At 52.6% G+C, this 18,813-nt stretch overlaps 3 protein-coding genes across 5 annotated transcripts in view; 2 read left to right on the top strand and 1 right to left on the bottom strand.

Annotated features, from left to right (window-relative positions):
• KEL (Kell metallo-endopeptidase (Kell blood group)) overlaps positions 1–1,282 on the top strand; it is a 35,599-nt gene extending 34,317 nt beyond the window's left edge. Inside the window, exons 18-19 of the mRNA XM_082400440.1 lie at positions 108–203; positions 921–1,282. Of these exons, the coding sequence (XP_082256566.1) occupies positions 108–203; positions 921–1,082 (258 nt within the window). The 3' untranslated portion in view covers positions 1,083–1,282. The remainder of the gene's footprint in view (positions 1–107; positions 204–920) is intronic.
• A 103-nt stretch (positions 1,283–1,385) lies between these two features.
• On the bottom strand, positions 1,386–2,642 carry LLCFC1 (LLLL and CFNLAS motif containing 1). The gene is made up of 2 exons (XM_082400456.1): positions 2,471–2,642; positions 1,386–1,934 (listed from the first exon to the last, which is right to left on the bottom strand). The coding sequence occupies exons 1-2, from the start codon at positions 2,610–2,612 to the stop codon at positions 1,756–1,758; spliced, it is 321 nt and encodes a 106-aa protein (XP_082256582.1). The 5' UTR covers positions 2,613–2,642; the 3' UTR covers positions 1,386–1,755.
• A 3,993-nt stretch (positions 2,643–6,635) lies between these two features.
• The window catches only part of LOC309632680 (transient receptor potential cation channel subfamily V member 5-like), a 30,587-nt gene continuing 18,409 nt past the window's right edge, over positions 6,636–18,813 (top strand). For 2 of the 3 annotated variants that reach the window (XM_082400439.1, XM_082400437.1), the window contains exons 1-8: positions 6,636–6,959; positions 8,960–9,057; positions 9,198–9,320; positions 9,793–9,930; positions 10,174–10,272; positions 10,419–10,594; positions 10,985–11,131; positions 13,067–13,279. In XM_082400439.1, coding sequence (XP_082256565.1) covers positions 6,832–6,959; positions 8,960–9,057; positions 9,198–9,320; positions 9,793–9,930; positions 10,174–10,272; positions 10,419–10,594; positions 10,985–11,131; positions 13,067–13,279 — 1,122 coding nt within the window. In that variant the 5' untranslated portion in view covers positions 6,636–6,831. Of the gene's footprint in view, positions 6,960–8,959; positions 9,058–9,197; positions 9,357–9,792; positions 9,931–10,173; positions 10,273–10,418; positions 10,595–10,984; positions 11,132–13,066; positions 13,280–18,813 lie in introns of all 3 variants that reach the window. The other variant, XM_082400438.1, reaches the window with a different exon arrangement.

The raw sequence follows: 18,813 nt of genomic DNA, 5'->3' as shown, positions 1-18,813 counted from the left end.
AGAAGGACCACGAACTGGTTTTGGATATTGTGCGTAGGGCATCAGATTTCCAGATGGCCACGGGTCTAGAGCCTAAGGGCGACTCTCCATCCCGCTCCCATATCCAGGCATACAACAAGAGGCTATTATGGTACCGTGGGGAGACCACCCTGCCCAACCTGAACTTCAGCCCCTGGCAACTCTTCTTCCGAAGCTATGCCCAGGTAGGCAGCCGACATCTCCCACCAGGGCTTAGTCCATGTCAGATAAATACCCTATTGTTAACACTCAGATATTGTTAAACATCTTCCCCCAATGCCACCAACCCTCTGCTGCACAAATCCCCACTGTCATCCTTTCACACATGTCCCCTTGGGACCATCCCTTCATCCTACTATAAATTCTTCTACCAAATTCAGCACTGCCTTCAAAAAAAGGAAAACAACTCTATTCCCAAATCCCTCCTTGAGATGAGCCCAACTTTTACCTTCTCTCATTTCTTCTAGAAACACAGATCCCTTCAAAAAGAGCCTTAACAGACAATCTGTAGACCACATTCCTCCTTGGAGACCTCGCCACGCAGTGGGGTCCCCACCTGACATAACCCCCGCTAAGTGCCATCTTCTCCCTCAGCAGATAGTGTCCCCAATTCCTCAGGATACTTAAAGACCCGCACAGTGTTCTTACAACAGACCCACCTCTAGGGCACTTACAAATGGTATGATTGCACAGACCAGCCCTCCCCAGATACCCACTGCCAGATTAAATGACCTGCAAATGGCAAATATCTTCCTTTCTCCGTGTGGCCCTCGGAGCATTGCTATCCCTGCTTTTATCTTTGCTGTCCCTAGTTACCACCTGGTCACCAGGTCTGCCATGTCCTGCTGATCCTGATACCCTGCTGTTCTCCTTACCCTGTATGGACCTCTCTTTCTCCCCAGGTGATGTGTAGGGGCCCCAGCACCCAGGATCCTCAGGACACTCACAGCCCTCCTACCCTTCGAATCCACGGGCCCCTAAGCAACAGCCCAGCCTTCGCCAGACACTTCCACTGTCCCCATGGCACCCTCATGAACCCCTCCAGCCGCTGCCAACTCTGGTAACCCAGCTGGCTCCCAAAGAGACCTCAGTACAGGTGTATCACCATCTCCCTGCCCCATCCCTGGAATCAGGGCAATACCTCCTCTCCCCTTCTGTTCCAAAAATAAAAGCTGGCCCTTGGCTTCTGCCTGTCTCTTAAGAACACTTTCCTGCTATGTCCGATGCCTAGAAGTCAGAAAAAATCAGCGGAGAAACTGCCAAGCAGAGTTCCAAGGACGTGAGACAAGGAAAGAACCAGTGAATGAGCTAAAGGTTGGTGGAAACTGGTTAGAGACAAAATTAAGCCGCCCCCAATTGTTCCAGGATTTGATTGTTATTACTTTTATTGTTGCTGCCTCCCTACCCCTAATCTGTTGTCCTGAACAAAGCCAGGAGAGGCTGGGGAAGAGAGAAGGGCAGGGGTCTGGTGTCTCGGCTCTTGGAGATGGCCCTCAGAGCGTGGGGAGGAAGGTGGGCAGGGGCCATGGACCGCTGAAAGGCCAGCACGGGGTCTCTCTGATGCTGCGTCCTGAGGGGGAGGGTCGTGGGCAAGAGCCAGTGAGCCGCATTTACGTCACCCTCGGGAGAAGCGCTCCGGAGCCCCACGGGGAGATGGTCAGTAAGCTATCATGAAGCGGAGGTAGATGTCCAGGTCCTCATCCAGGAACCAGGCCACCACCTCTCCCTCCATGTCCCTCATAAAAAAACCACGATGCTGGCCAGGTTAAAGCAGAAGGCAAGGTCAAACAGGTGGTCACAGATTGCCACCGCCTCTGACGTCTGGTCGTCCTCTTGCTGGGTCATGTCCACTGCCTGCCACAGCTCGCCCACCGAGGAGGCCACAAAGTGCTCTTCAAACTGTTCTCGATCTTGGTCTGAAGCAGGGGATGGGGGACAGCGTGAAAGGACTGTTTCTGACTGCCCCCGCTCCCCGCCCCGGCCGCCTTGGAAAGAGGAAGGCGTTGGGGAACCTGGGAGCCCAACGGCCCACACCCTTGTTCTTGACCACAGAGGCGATGATCCATCTGGGGGGTCTCTTCTGGTCTGTGTGCAGCCATGGCCCCAACTCAAGGGCACGCACTCCCCTCTGCCAATTCAAACTGCCTCCTCCAAGGTGTTACCTCATTTGGGGAGTGAGGGACCAACGTAGAGAGGGGTGAACTTCAAAGACTCTCTTCCCGTATTCACAGGGCCCCATGCACATCAGCTGGCCCCGGCACACCCTGAGTGTGGCCCTGGAGAGGAACCACGGCTCTAGACCCTTTACACGACACTCACACTGCAGTAGTAGGGCCTGGGGTGATCGCCCGTAACCCAAACCTATCTCAGCTTTCCCTCTGGCCTGACCGGTGACCTGACTCCAAAGAGATCTGGTCCCCGGCTTCAGGCATCGTCCCCCTTCTTCACCTACCTGTGGAGGGTGTTTCCTCTTTCTGAGTGCTCTCGTCCAGGCCTGGGCTCCCTTTCTGGGGCTTCACCCCCTTGACCCGCAGCAGCAGCAGGATGGATGCCAGGAGTGCTGCCCTGCGGAGCCGGGGGCCCAGGGGAGTCATGGGCCTTCCCCAGTCCCCGTGTCCGGCAGGACCCCTCCTCCCTGCCCTGCCCGTGGTCCCGGCCCTTACCCCTTCCCAGCACCGTTTTCTCCCCTTCCCTTCCATAGGACCTCTGATGTCATGAGCTCTGTGACATCACAGCCGTGGGCCTGACCCTCATCCCGTCCTCTCGGAGAGTTCCGTTGGCAGGCAAGAGCGTGGAGAGTGTCTAGCGGGGGGCAACTGAGGCTTCTAGGATGAGCACAGTGGGCCATTCTGTGCAGAGCCACAGCAATGACTTAAGAGCTTGTGGAGTCCTTTCACGTCCATTATATCATTAGATCCACATAGTAACCAGGACTCAAAGTCACGGTATTGCCATACCCATTTTACAGATGAGGAAACTGAGGTTCACAAAAGAAATGATTCACCCACTGAAGATCACACAGATAATAAGGCGCAGAGCAGGGCTCTTGGCCGATTCTTTAGATTCTAAATATCACACCTTCCCGCTCCTCTGTGCAACCGTTCTCAAAGGAAAGCGACTTGCATAAACTGAGACCCAGACCGGATGTCAAAATGGGGATCTTCAAGTCCTGGGCTGTGCATGAGACTCAGGTCCATCAGAAATGAAGGAGGGGGAGGGCGTAGGTGGAGAAGGGGATAAGTACCTGCTCTGGGTGTGAGAGAGAGACAGAGAGCAGAGTGCCTTGGACCCAAGTGGAAACCTTTCTCTCACTCCTCGTCCTCTCCCGGACTTCCCTCTATCCTAGCCATTGCCCTCTTGTACTGATAGACTGAACACCATCTTCCCTCATTCCACATCCTCCTGTACTCAGACACAGAGGAAAAGTTGTTAAGAAACCCAGTGCCTAAACTCAATCTCTAAAGGGTGGGAGGAGTTACAGTCTTCAGAGAAAAATCAGTGTGGCAGACAGAGGCAAGGATCCCAAGTAACGGATCTCAAGAGACCTACCTTCACGTCCCAATGCCTGCCCTGCCCATGACCCTGGTGAGCACAGACCTGTTGGTGGTAATGGGCTGTGGCTAATTAGCATCTGCTTCCTGGAGCAGAGAGATGGGGAGACAGTATGAAGCCCCACCCTGAATAACCAGAGGCAGATACTGGCCATGAGCGACAGGAGGGGGTGCCAGGACAGGTGGGAGGGGGGGTCTTAGACACGTTGGAACTATCACCACCAGCTCACACCACTCCTGGCGTCCACGCACCCCACACCTGAAGGAAATGCAGGGATGAGGATGTGCGCAGAAACACGTACCCTTCTTGAAAGAGGGGGTCGCAGAGATGGAAGGGCCCGTGGAGCTTCCCTCCCACGGATGCCGCCCACGCCGGCAGACAGGCTTATCGGGAGACTCTCCCGGACAGCCGACACGGCCTCCTGTGTACTTCCTGTTGATCCAAGCCAGGTGACGGGGTGACTGGGGAGCGGTACAGGAGGTCACCTGATGATGGGAGAGGCAAGATTCAAGTAAGCAGGCGGCCCTGTTCACCTGTCCCTTGCACTCATTGACCTGCAGGTTCAGGAAATGATGCTTGAATGGAAAAAAATCACTAACCTCCTCCTGGCTATTTGGGGGAGGAGCCTGTTGGTTCAAGGCTAAATGAGAAGCCATCTCCGGCTCTGTGAGTTTGCCTGGGGAGGGTAGTTGGGCGTCAGGGTGTCTTACAGGGGTGGCTGGAGAGGAAAGAACCCGGTGGCACCGCTACCACTGCCCCCATTCCCTCACCACCCACCTGCCTGATGCCCTGTGCTGAGGAGATAAATCCTTGTAGGAAACCAGGAACCCCTTCACAGTTTTTTCTTATTACAAAAGTATATTAAAAAATTATGAAAAACAAAAAAGGCAAATAATTCCACCATCCAATGACAATTCCTCTTCATGTTTTAAAGGATAGTATTCAAATTCTTTCCCTACATGGCTGTGGGGAGGTGGGGTGGGAGGGTATGACAAAAACATCGAAATCTGGGTTTATATGTTTCCCTCCTCCTCATCACATCAGAATAAGAGATCTGGCTCCCTTGGCGCCAAGGGTCTCTGGGATAAGACAGGGAGGTCGGGGCCCTGGACCGGCTCTTACATACTCGCGCTAGACCCTGAGGCACCATCTTGCAGGGAAGCTGCTACCTGAGGGAGAGAGCTTGTAGGACTCCTTGCCTGCAGAAAGCTGCCAGAGAATGAGGACGGATGAGAGGAGAGAAGGGAGAAGAGGGTGGCGATGCAGGACGTGACCAAGGGTATGGGGGGATGGGGAGGGAAGCCAGAGGACGGAAGAGGAGAGAACTCCTTAAAGATTAGGAGGCCATTTCTGAATCTCCAGCCTACCAGGTAGGACAGGAGGGACAGCGTGGTCCCCTTCAGGCAGCTTGTTCCCGCCCCTCTCATTGGAGAGGACAGTGCAGGCAAAGGAGCGCAAGCGGGAGGGGAAGACCCAGAGGTGGAGGCCCACGCATGGAGGGGGCCCCCCTTTCCTCCTCCGGGACCCAAGGACCATGCCCTTGGTGGCCAGCCCTGCACACCTGCTCTGTGCGGCTCTGACCGGGCCCTCCCGCCTCCACTCCCTCCCTGACTAGCATTATGGGTTGAGTGTTTCCCGGGCAGGTGCTCCTTTCCTCTGCTGGCCCTGCTTATCAGCACATCTACACCCCCAGCTCACCTTTATCGCTCCCTCCATCTCCTTAGACTGGAAGTCCCAAGGCTTCAGAGGTCATTACAACCCCACACTGCTCCAACCCCCAGCAAAGCAGAAAAATGTCCCACAAGGTGACCCCTCCCCCTTCCCAGCCGGCATCTCCCCCCCTTCCTGAGGGAGAGCGTGCTTCCTCATCTCAGGCACCTCCTCTTCTTTTCTTATTTTCCTTTCAATTTTCATCCCTCTGTAAAGGTAATTTTGTCCATCCTTCAGTCTCTAGAGACGCGCTCTCTTTCTTACAGCAAAAGAAAGGAGAGGTCCCTGCTCCTGAAGACCTCCAAGAGGGAGGTTCCCCAGCCTGTCTCCACCCAAGCCTCTCATCTTTATAGGCAGAAGGTTCCCAAGAAGCCACGAGGTCTGACGGGTGATTTGGACCTAAGGTTCCACCTTGCAAGCCAGCTTTGCCACCAGCCGTGGGTAATCACACGCACGTCTCCCTGCTCTGTCTTCTCATTTAGGAAACAGAGAACCTTCAGCCCGTTCCCAGGTACCTCGTAAATCTGTTGAATGACTGCAATTCAATAACGTGGATATACCTCTTGGAAAACAACAGGAAGAAAAGTGGAAACTGTCATATCATAAAATAATTGAACACTGTCTTATCTTTATGTGCATACCCCTCCTGTTGACTTACTCGTGGAGAGAGTCCCATGATTTCCTCCAGGTTCCTGCTGTTCAGCCTCTGTGGGAGTGCAGGGCTCTCTGGGGTCTCCTCTGACTGGAAGGGAGGAGCTGGAAGGGAAGAGGAGTCACTGGGCTGTGTCAGGAGGAGGCTCAGCCAGGAAACCTCCTTTGAGGCAGGGCTGCAGGGCTGCAGGGTGGAGGGCAGAGGTGACCGCAGCTCAGACAAGCAGGTCTGGGGGCTTTTGAGCTCATCTATGGAAGAAGAATCAACTGTCCTTGAGCTGTTATGATTGTGCTTTACAGACACTTCCGTGAGAGCATGTAAGTATTACCCCGATTTTACAGATTAGAAGATTAGAAGACTGAGGCACAGAAAGCTCACCTAACTGATTTGCAAGGGCTCAGAGCCAGGATTCAAACCTGGACCTGCCTGATTGCGGAGCTGGAGGGCTTCACTTCTGTACTCTCTTGCACCCAAGGTAATCGCTCACCTGGCTTGTGGGACCCACCTTTAGGCTCTCTCCAGGCTCCCAGTCCAGATTCCTGGGCCACGCCCCTCTCCCTTCCCGGTCTCAGCCGCCCTAGCCCACTGATAGGAACAAACTCCTTCCCCCTCCCCTCCCAGCTCTGGGGCAGGCTCTGTGCCCCAGGGGCTCTCCCTAGAAAGAGCTCCTCCCCCTCCAGGTAAAGCCTCTCTCTCCCGGCAGGGCCCCCAGTCTCCTCAGTGCACGTGCACACGTCCCCACACCCCACAGCCCACGGCGCACACAGGGCACCCAGGAGGTACACTCGGTCTCCATCCCAGCCCCCGCCTGCTCGCCTCCGCTTCAGCTGCTGCTGAGTCCTAGACCAGCTCCCCTGAACCACATCCCCGTAACTTGCCAGTGCCCGAAAGGAGAAGACATGGGGCCTCCTCCACCCAAGGCCAGGGGACTCTGGATCCAACTCCAGAAACTTCTGACCTCCTGGCTGGGGGGACAGCAAGACTGGACTCAGCATCTGGACGAGGCGTACATGCTGCAGCAGAAGAGGTAGGCTGCCCTTCCTCTCCCTGAGCCTCAGACCCGCTGCCCACTTGGGTCTGTCTCCCCGCCAGAGCAGTCCAGAGTTCAGTGCCAGGCACCGGGATGGGCCCAGCGCACCTGTCACCAAAGCCCGGCTGCTCTGTCAGTGCCGATGGGGGTGTGGCATTGGGCCACAGGAAGGGGGGGCAGAATGATGCCAGGGCTCTCACCTGGTGGAGGAGGGCAGCAGGGGACCCAGAGGGGCCAGGCAGGAGAAGCCAGGGTGTATGGCAGGGGAGGAGCGGGGCAGGTGGGTGCGGACTGGCGGAGAGCAGGGTGCCGGGGAAGCACCGAGATCCTGTGGGTTTTAGGACACTTGTTGGTTGAAGAGAGAGTGCGGAATTACTGTTAACGGGAAGGAGAGGTGATGACGTGCGAACGGGGGAGGAGAGCTCTGGTCTGTGTAACACCTGGAGCTGACCAGCTGAGCGGGGAAACCCAGGTGACACTGGGGAGGCCCAGGGGGGACTCATAGAGTCCATCCATCTTTTACTGAGTCTCCTGGGTGCAGGGCTGTGCTAGGTCCCAAGGAGACAGAGATCGAATAAGGCCTGGGCCTGTTCCTAGGGCAGTTCAGGCAGGACTGGTGCCCCCGGGGGCCAGAGCATTTCATGGCCAGCCCTGAGGTCCAGACCCTGGAAGACTAGCCGGGGCAGGGACCCGTCCTGAAGGCAGGCCTCTGCCTCGGGATGTTCGGGGGACTTGTCTCTCGTCGGAGAGCTGCCGTTAGCAGATCTGGGGGCAGCCGGGGCTGGACGCACGGGCAGTGGCTTCTCCAGGCCAGAGGCCTGAGCACCAAGGCTGTGAGCAGAGCCCTTAGCACAGGGGGTGGACCCTGCAATCCTGGCCCTGGTTGCTCTGAGCTGGACGCGCTCACACAGAGGGTCTAGGTGAGATAGTGGAGGGAGCTGGCCCTCACTCTCTGCCCTGGAGAGCACTTCCCTGAGGCGCAGACCCGAGCCCTACCTTGAAATCAGCACTTCTCCTTCCAATAAAAAGCTTCTTTCCCCTGGCTCCTGGGACCATTGGAAGAGAGGAACTGGGGGCTGGGGGACATCACAGGAACCACCGGTCAGTCTGTTTTCCTGCCTTTCACCTCTCCCCTCCCGACCCTCTACCTACCATCCCTGTGTTCACCTTCAGAGCCAACACATACTTGCCCAGCAGGAATCGGCTTCAGCTTTATCTCTTGTTTGGCTCATCCAGGCGGGGGAGAAACAAAGATTAACCGCAGAGGTACTACAGGATGGATATCTCCACAAGCTCCTCCCACCCACTCCGAGACGCACATGCTCAGAGAAGCTCACAGCTATGCTCTTCCTCAGTTACAGACAGCGTGTTTAGATGCTTGAGTCTAAGGGTCACCATAGGAGGGATAGATCCTTCACGGTCCACCTCAAAACTCTGCCTCCCCGCAGCAGGAATGTGTATCCAAACAGCCCCCAGCAGAGTCAGAACTTGGGCAGCTCCCAAGTCTCCTAGCTCTAAGAGCGGGCCTGTCTCTCAGCCCCCTTCTGGTCTCTCAAACTCCCCTTGGCTAAAGAGAGCTGGTTCAGCAGACCTGGGAGCAGGGATGAAATCGGGCAGAAATTCCCTTTCCTCCACCTGCTCCAGATCCCCAAGTTCCCGAAACATTTATTCAGCTTAGACTGACTCAGCCAGGCCCACCAGGACCACTCCTTCCGTGGCCCGAGCCCTCCTCCCTCAGGCACGCCACCCCTCATTCAGCTGAGCCACGAGGCCCCCCACATGGGAAGAAGTGGCACGATGTGACCACACGGGGACCCTGAGACAGGCTCTTGCCCCAGGCTGACCCTCAGCTAGAGTCCAGGAAGCAACGCTGCAATGGGTCACTGCACATGTTGTGTGACCCATGTCTGTCCTAGGCACACACTGTCTCTGTTTCTCTCTGCCCTTGCCCTCTCTGCCATTCTGTCTCTTCCTGACTCTTGTTCTTCCTCTCCCAGAATTCGAGAGTCTCCTCTGCTTCGGGCAGCCAAGGACAATGACCTGTGTGTCCTGAAGAAACTTCTGCTGGACCGAACCTGTGACTTTCGGCAACGAGGTGGGATGAGAGTTTGATGTGATGGAGATGGGGCAGAAGCCCCTGCCCCTCCCCTACCCAGGGCTCTGAGGGTTCCTGCAAAGGGGCCTTGGTGCGTGTCTCTGGGAAGTGTTTGATGCTCGTGTCTCCCTCCACTCCAGGAGCTCTGGGGGAGACAGCGCTGCACATAGCGGCCCTCTATGACAATCTCGAGGCCGCCATGGTGCTGACGGAGGCCGCCCCGGAGCTGGTCAAGGAGCCCGCCATCTGTGAGCCGTTTGTAGGTGAGGAGCCTGAACGGTTTTTCAAGGTGGACACAGGTAGGAGAAGGTCTGAAGTCATCTCTTAAAATGAGCCTCAGAGGGTAGGTCGGGGAAGGAGTGATGGAGGTTCAGGAAGGTCTCCCTTGAGTTGGAAGGAAGGCAAAGGTCCTGGTCTTGGCTTTGGGTATCCGTGACCTTCTTGAGCCATTTATTATTTCCCTTCAACTCCTTTCATGTTCCCTGAAGGACAGACCTCTCTTTCTTTCATAGCAGCACAGAGTGATTACCTTTATATGCCACCCCCAGTAGTCGAGGTGGGGACAGCTAAGTGAACTGCTGGAGGGATGACTTGTTCTCAGTCTCACACCACTCTGCTGAGTCGAGGGCAGAAATCCATGCAAGGATCTATCCGGGATCTCCTGTAAGCCAGGCGGATGCTGTGTCTCCGAGAGAACCGGGAACAGACCCCATGACTGAGGGCTCTCTTGTCCAGGTCAGACGGCACTGCACATAGCCGTCATGAACCAGAACGTGAACTTGGTGAAAGCCCTGCTCGCCCACGGGGCCAGTGTCTCTGCAAGGGCGGTAGGCTCAGCCTTCTGCCTCAGTCCCCACAACCTCCTCTACTTTGGTGAGAGCCAGGGCCAGGGCTGGGAGGATGCGGAGGGGCCAAGAGCAGAGGGAGGGCAGCCTGACGAGGCTCCATGCCTGGGGAAGTTGGGGGGGGTCCGCCCTCTGCACCGTCCCGCCTCTGGTTCTGCTGACAAGTGTCCCCAGGCCCAGAGCTGAGAGGTGGGGAGGGAGAGGCAGTCCCCTGGAGAGACTGCCCATCCCAGCCTACACTCTCAAGCCGCGGGGCCCTCTGCATCCCCAGGGGAGCACCCTTTGTCCTTTGCGGCGTGCGTGGGCAGCGAGGAGATCGTGAGGCTGCTCATTGAGCACGGTGCTGACATCCGGGCCCAGGACTCCCTGGGTGAGAGCCGGGCTGGAGGGGGAGCTGGGTTGCTCAGGAGGGGCCGGGACAGCCCTCAGGTCCACCCGGGGTGTGGGGGGGGGGTCATGGGGAGCATCAGGGACTCTAGTCCCCATGGCCGCGTGACAGCCCGCGTCCTCCCCCAGGAAACACCGTGCTGCACATCCTCGTCCTGCAGCCCAACAAAACCTTTGCCTGCCAGATGTACAACCTGCTGCTGTCCTACGACGGGCGTGGGGACCACCTGCAGTCCCTGGACCTCGTGCCCAATCACCAGGGCCTCACCCCCTTCAAGCTGGCTGGAGTGGAGGGCAACACCACGGTGAGGGACCCTCCCCCAATTCCAGTGTGTCCTTCTCATGACCCTTTTTCCAAAACTCCCCAGAAGGGTGGTGGTCCCTCACCTCCCAACACCATCACTGAAATCCTCAGCCTCAGAAATTCCTGACTCAGGAGGATTAGAGAATCTTACTTGGGAATATCTGCTATGGTAACCCAGAGTTCTGCTCCCCTCGCCTGTTCTCTTCTTTCAGATCTTTATAGGGTTTGTGGGAAGGAAAGGTAGCCAAAAAATTAAAAGGTTCATGTCAGCAGAGCCTTGTCAGTTCTCAACTGTCCGTCAGTCCCAAGGAGTAAGCGAGCATATGCTGTTGCCCTTGACCTGCTCCTTATACGCTGACCCCCCCCCCACCTCACCCCTGTGTCCACACAGATGTTCCAGCACCTGATGCAGAAGCGGAAGCACATCCAGTGGATGTGCGGGCCGCTGACCTCCACTCTCTACGACCTCACGGAGATCGACTCCTGGGGAGAGGACGTGTCATTTCTAGAGCTTGTGGTCTCCTCCAAGAAGCGCGAGGTATGGATATCATGGAGGATCAGGAGCTGTCAGGTGTCCGTGCAGAGCCTGTCCGTTTGCTAAGATCCTGGGCTCCAGACCCTTCCCTGCCCTGTAATAGATGGGGATGAGGACGGACTCCTGGGACCTTTGGGAGAAAATGCCAATCAACACCCGTTTCCTAACTCCACTCTCCCTCTGCTTAGCTCTGGTCCCTTCCACTTACCTTTCTCATACTAACATTGCATATGAGGAACTCTCCAAATGGAAATTGCTTCCTCTCATTCATTCATTCATTCATTCATCCTTTCAGCATATTGAGCTTCTTGCTGTGTCCCAGCCACTGTGCCAGGAATTAAGAATACAGAAATAAATAAAACACAGTTCCTTTCAATCAACTTTGTCAATTGCCCATCCCTGTCCTCAATAATTGTAACAGGGTACAACATAAACCATCAAAAGGGTCTGTACTATGCACAGTGGCAGCAGAATGGAGGTTGGTTTATCTTGGCTTGGGTAGACCAGAGAAGATGTCACAGAGGATGTGCTTGAGCTGGGGCTTCATGGAGGAGTTGGGAATCACCAGGAAGATGAAGAAAAAGAGAGCTTTCCAGAGACGGAAAAACACGTGGGTCATTCAGACAGTACTGGATTGAGTGATATGAGGGAAAGGAAAGTTTGTTGAAGACTTATAGGGGGAATAAAATAGTTTGTGTTTTCTGGAACCTCCAAGATGGTGGCAAAATGTAGTTCCCATTGTGTATCTGCCACCTGACAATTTCCTAGGAACCCTTCTAGAGCCCAACTCGGGTGATCACTGGTACTAGTGAACAGAGGAAAAGGTGAGTGGCTGGTTGGTATGAACTTCCTCGGGGCAGGATTTCTTAGGAATTGGAACCTCAGTCCGTCTCGTGGATTGTGCCACCACAAATCCTTGGTCTCTGATTTCAGCTGCTTCTCAATGTTCCGCTACAGGTTTTATTCTTGTCTTGGTCAACTATTCTATTCCCTCAAAATTCCTTTCTAGCCCCTTCTATATCCCTCACTGCCTTCACCTTCAGTTCTATCAGGAGACCCAGATTTGTTCATTATGATGAAAATAGAGGCTGTCTGGCTGGAGCTTCTTCAACTTCCTGCCTTGTCCTGCCCAACAGATCTGGAAACTGCCCACTGTCTCTCTCCTCTTCCCTCTAGGCTCAATGGAAAAGGTATTCTTTCTGCTAGTGAATACTCCCGCCAGCTACGCTCTGACTTTGCCTTTTCCTACTTTCTCAGATGTGTTGTGCTGTCCATCATCCTCTCTCAGAGCATCTTTAACATCTCACTGCCTACTTACATCCGAGCACTAGCCCACCTGGCTGAGATTATGGCCGCGCCCCACTCTTTGTGTCCTTTCTTGCTCCTCTCGGGTCCACAATACTTGTAGAGCAAATCTGACTGCCTCCTTGCTTGAACCTTCCAATTGCTTTCCATTGCATTCAGAAAACAAAGTCCAACTCCTTACCTTGACATTCACGAGGTACCATGATCTGGCCCTTAGCTGCTTCACCCATGATAACCCCTGCCCACCCCTCCAACAGGTTCTGCCATATCCCCAGCCACACCTCATCTGCCAATGTCTTCTCGCACCTTCTTGCCTTGGCAACTGCTGCTACTTTATGGAATGACCTTGCCTAACTGTCCCTTCACTCAACCATTTACAGCTCATCCATCCTTCAGAGCCTCTGTGGTGCTATAGGTCCTGGTGTTTACTTCTGTCATGGTTTATCTACAGCACTACCATGAGGCGCAGCATACAGTAGAAGCTGACTGGTTGTCTGTAAAAGAAATGATGGACGAACTGAATGCATGATGCTCATGGTGATCATGACCCTGCCCATCTGGGACCCAGTGGGAAACCCAGCACTGCTTCTCGCTACGGTGGTCACCCCCAGCTGCACTCTTCTTCCATGGCAGGCTCGCCAGATCCTGGAACAGACCCCAGTGAAACAGCTGGTGAGCTTCAAGTGGAGGAAGTATGGGTGGCCGTACTTCTGCATCCTGGGGGCCTTGTACGTGCTCTATATGATCTGCTTCACCATGTGCTGCATCCATCGCCCTCTCAAGTCCCGTAGCGGCAACCGCACCAACTCCCGAGACATCACCATCCTCCAGCAGAAGCTGCTCCAGGTGACTCTTCTCAAAAGGGGATGGAGGGAGCTGATAGCATGGGGTGATGGCGCTGGAAACCAGAAGCACGCTACCTGGGAAAGATACCACTCGCTTGGCTCTGGCAGGGGCAGGCTTCTGACCACCCAGACAGAAATTAGGAGGGAGAGAAGGGGACCAGAGTGGGGGCTTAATGAGTAAGAGTGGACTTGTCCAGGGAGCGATGGCTTTCTTGTGAACTTTGAAAGAATGCTTGGTATTAACAACGTCATACTTTTGTAAAATTCCCTGTCATTTACAAAGAGGACCAGACGTTTGTAAATGTGACCCTCAGCAGAAACCGTGCTGCTGTAAAGGGAAGAAAACTGTGCTCCAGGTCCACTTCTGAGTCTGTTTCTGGTCTGTTAGGGCAACACAGGCATCTTTCTGACCTGCATTCTCTTCTGAGCACTGTCAATGCGAGCACACTGGCAACGATGTATCAGCTGTCTGGCCACCTGTCAGGTGTGCTGCAGAAGGGCGCCTGGACTGGGTAGCAGGTGGAAGTAAATAGTCTCCAAGGTCCCCTCTACTCTTGTGGGCTTGCCATTCTGTGGGTCACCTTCAGAGACCTGGGGTGAGGATGACTGAGTAGAGGTGTGGAGTAGATGTCAGAGTCTGCTGTTGAAGAGAGCAAACCCCTTGGCATGACAGGATGAGCAGACTCTCATGCGTACTTCTGGGCATATACATTCAACACTGGGTTCGTTTAATAGGTAACCAAAATTCTTGTCCTAGTGACCTGAAAATAGCTGAAAGGGAGTGAAGGCATGTGGGCAGAAAGCAAAAGACAGAGGAGGAAGAATTTTGCCAGGCGAGTAAGAGCTTGATGACTGGAGATGTATGCCCAATGCAGGATGGGCCAGCCACAGGTATAGCTCAGCCTGGACTTGGAAGAGGGGTAGTTTGGGATAGTTAAGGAGCAAAGAACCTGAGTCAAGTTAGACCAAAGAGAGTGCTACCAAAGATAGCACAGAGAAAGAACAGGGCAAAGAGCCTCATGGAATCCTGCAGTAGGTCAAGACACTCCATGCTTCTGTAACTTCCTCTCGGTATGTATACAGTGTGCTGTTGTATCCAGAGCCTCTGTGTCTCACAAAGCAGGGTTTGCTGCCTGGAGAAGACAAGCCTGAGTCGGGTGGGGCTGCCTTGTTAGAGGTGGGCAGAGGCGTGCTCAGGGGAGGTTGTGTTCCATGCATCTCAAACTAGACATGAAGGTTGTCCCTGGTGTGGAGACCACACAACAGGAAATAAGGACATTTAGGAGATGGCCAGCTGAGACAGGTGAGTGGCTAGTGACGGAGGGAATGGGTAAACATGGGGGTGGCTGGACTTTTCCAGCGTTCTTGGCTCTATTTCCTCAGATGCATTCTTTTCCAACCTTCCTTTGTTTCAAACTTACTTGGGGGATTTTCTGGATCTAGAATGTAGATAGCCTTCTAGCCTAAGAGTTGGGTGGTGCTGAGCAACTGATTACCACTGAGTCTTCTTCCTATGTGTCTCTTTCTCTTTGGGGCAGGACTAATTATGTACAGACCTGTTCCTTTGACCCAGATAGTCTAAATTATTATTAGGAGATCCCTCCCCTTGCCTCAGGACTAGGTGAAGCATAATTATAGCTGAGTGCACGAACTTTCCTTCTGTTTGCTCTCCTTTTCCTTCCTTGTCCCCTTTGGCATTTTTACCCTTTTGCCTTCCACTTCGATTAAAGCCACTTTGGCCCAAATAGAAGACTCCTGACTTTCAAATATTCTTTTCTTGGTGGGGGAGTGGACTTAAGAATGCTGCCCTAAGAGGTTTGAGTAGCAAAGAACATCAGTGAAGGTCTGTGTCTTTTGACATTACCCCTTGAGCCTTAGTCCTGAGTTGATGGAACCCCTATGCTCCTCTTAACTCAGTCGGAAGTCAGTTGGGATGAGATCGGGGGCTCCCAAACACATCACCACGACTTGAAAGATTCTGCTTTCATGATGTGCCACATTTGTTAAATAATAGGAAATTCTTTTTTTCTACATTTTTATTACTTGAAAGTCTTAGAAAAATGAAAATGTACCAATACAGGGTCTTGACTTGATTAATGCAATTGTCGCCACATTAATTAACCCATGGAGCTTTTTCTTAGTTAAATGAATACTTTTATATCCAATTATATTAATAAATCTGGACATATGGAGCTCTCGGTCACTGTAGGATTTCCTCTTTGGGTCTCATGGGATCTAGAAAAGTCGCTGGGCTCCATGAGAGTAGCCCAGAACACCATCTCACGAGAGTTGAAATGAAAGAAAATACTCCTTTATTTATATGAGGTGGCACAAGCTACACAAAAGCAGACATATATGAGGGTAGAGTCAGTTTATCTCTGTGCGGTTTTGGAGATATCTCAGTGTCTTCACTCTAAGATGCCTCATTGCTCAGCCATAAAAGTTAGGCTTTTCCAGGGTTTCCCAAGAACTCTATAATTAATTAGAGTTCATTTTCTGTCTCCATTCAGTGTCTACTTGGTGTAGGCAGGACACCGTGCACTATGGTCCTAGTTCTCTTAGGTTTCCAGGTGAGCAGAAAGTTCAAAGTCTGGGATTAGGAAGCTTAGGTTTGAGTCCTAACTCTGAAACCAAATAGCTGTTTGACCTTGGGCAGATCCTATCTCTTGCTAGATCAGTAGTTTTTAACCAAGACTACACATTAGAAACATGGGAGGCTGGTAAAAATACTGGTTCCTAAGCTGCCCCACACCTGATACATTAGAAAGACTGAAGCTGAGGTCCAGGCAATGGTATTTTTAAGAAATTCTTTGAGTGATTCTCATTCTCAGCTCGGACCGAGAGCTTCTGGCTTCATCTTTGAGATCTACTCAGCTTTCCCGTGTGAAGTCGATCACTCTGATCATTTAGAGCCCTGATTTGCTGTTCAGCAAGAGGGCATTGATCTCCCATCATCAGATTTCCTTTTGATGTCTTGAAGATTTCCTTGATCTCTCCGCTGCCCTTTCCCCAAAATCACTTTGCTAATTCATTCACTACACAAGTAATCACCAAGAGCCTAGTGGGGCCTGAACATTGCTGTAGGTGTTGGAAATTCAACCTGGTCTGAGCAAAACGCAAGTAACCTCTGCCCTTTTCGAGCTTACAGACTGGTTGACATTAATTAAATGAATAGATATTGCAACCTGTGATGGTTACAATTCACATGATTTTTTCCTATGATGAGAAAACAGACAGGGTGCTGAGAGAGCTTATAACAGGGGCCTGGGCACTCTGGGAGGTCAGAGAAGGCTTCCCTGAGGAAGGTAAGTGAGCTAAGATGTGGGTATGAATTAAAGGTGGAAAGTGAGTTCTAGGCAGAGAGGATGCATATGCAAAGGCCCTGAGGCAGGAAGACCCTTGCCAGTGTCTAGGAACTGAAGGAAGACTGGCTAGAGCAGAGGGAGCTGGGCAGGGGCCTCCAGATGAGGTTGTCCTGGCAGATCTTTCCCAAAACTTTCCCAAATTATACAGGACCTTGCAGGCCATACGGAGGATTTTACTCTTTATCCTAAAGGTAGTGAAAGGCTCAGAAGGATTTTAAACAGGGGAGATGCTTGATAACACTTTTGTTTCAGAAGAATGTCTCTGTTTGTAGGGTGGAGGACAGGTTTGAGGGGGCCAGGGAAGATGTGGGGAGACCAGTTAAGAGACTATTACAGTTCAGCGAGCAAAGATAATGGTGGATTGGCCTCAGGATGTGATGGGGGGATGGAGAGAAGGGGTTGGCGTCAGGGGACTTATCAAAGGTAAAATCATCACTACTGCACAGTGGATGGGATGTAGATAGTCAGGGAGAGGACGTGGCAGGAGTGACTCATAGGTTCCATTTATTTTAAATCATCCTCTACCTGTAACGGTCAGTGGGATTGCTTTTTCTACACATCACAATTCCTCATAAGCTCTCGACAATCCAAAGCACTACAGCTATTTGAAAACCCAATTGATCTCCAGCTCTGTACTGCTTTACTCAGGGGTCCTAACCAACTCACTTTGGAACAAGCACAGCAAATTAAAGACAAGACAGAGGTGAGGAGAAGCAGGGATCCTGGTAGATAAAAATAACATCTACTGGGTGTTTGTTTTGTGCACTTGATGTGCATTTACCAGTGCTTCTGAGATCTTATTAAAATGCAGATTCTAAGAATAAGGCTGGCGTGGGCCCTGAGATTCTGCGTTTCTGACTCACGGCTGGGTGACGCTGATGTTGTGATTCTATGGACCACATTTCAGATGACAAAGCATTGCACCATTTGATCCTCATAGATACCTTAGTAAGTAAATAAAATTATTATTACCATTTTAAAGATGGTGACTCTGAGGTCAAGAGAGGTTTAGTACTTCGGTAAAGACACTCAGCTAGTAAGGGCAGCGTTGGGGTAGGGGTTCTGGTCTGCTTCACTTCAGAACCTTTAATACGAAGCCAGGCCATTTCTCCCTCCAGAGTGATGTGCTCAGTTCCAGGCTTCTTCCTTGGAGGATCCACTGCGTGAGGAACTCATGTCTCCAGGCTTTGAGAGCTAGCCAGGGCCTGGCACACTCACCTGTTCCTGGGCACACCTGATAGTTCCCTGCCAAGATAAGGAATGCTGGAGAGCAGGGGTGGGGAGCCAGATCTGGGATTGTCTCCAACCTCTAGCTACTGAGCTACTGTCTGGGCTCTAGTTCTGATACTAAGCCACAGTTTTGATGTGATTAACCTTTTGGTGGATAGGGTACGTCCTGCTTCTGTGGGAATGGGTAAAGACTCCTCTGGAACGAGCAGACCTTTCCCAAGTTCATCTTCCTGAGAAAACACAGGGGCTAGGACATGGAATAAGCCCTTGGAAAGTAGACTTAGATGGAAATCAGGAGATCTTCCTCTCTTTTTGGCCCAATGGTTCTCAAGTGGGGGTACGTAGCAGAAACATTTACATCTAAAAAAGAAGATGCTGGGTCCCTGCTCCAAACGAATTGAATTAGAGTCCTCAGGGTTGGCCTGGACACGTGTGTTGTGGCAAAGCTTCCCAGCTGATTCTGATGGGCAACCTGCTTAGGAGTCCCTGCACAGTTTAGAGGATGAGAGTAACTCTTCATTAGGAACCAGCAGGTCTCTTTCTGGGAGCTTAATTCCTCTGTAAGAATCTTGGGGAAAAAAGAGGGTCTAGGATGGGGTTTGACAATTGTTTCCGGTGTGTTCCCCCTTCCTCGTGGTTACACTTGCTCCCCACCCTTCCCCACAGTGGTACCCAGCCTCAGCTAGGCCCACCCCTCTCTGGGCATTTCCTTCAAGACAATGAGCTCAGTCAGCTGGGAAGTGAAAACACTCTCTTTTGGCCAGTTCTCAGCAAAGTAGGACCTGTCAGCCTCTGCAGGGGATCTGGCTGTGGACAACTCCTAAAATCCTAAGCCATGTAAAGAGGTAAAGGATTCCAGTCATTGTTGAATGACATTTATTTTTTAAAGGGGCTGAGGGGAGTATTTTCTCAGTGCATTATTAGCTGAGCCTGCTTAGGC

Source organism: Balaenoptera borealis, assembly GCF_965194805.1.
Source record: "Balaenoptera borealis genome assembly, chromosome: 7".
NCBI classification, from domain to species: Eukaryota; Metazoa; Chordata; class Mammalia; order Artiodactyla; family Balaenopteridae; genus Balaenoptera; species Balaenoptera borealis.
The sequence above is the reverse complement of the archived record's forward strand: the minus strand, read 5'-3'. Positions and strand labels throughout refer to the sequence as shown.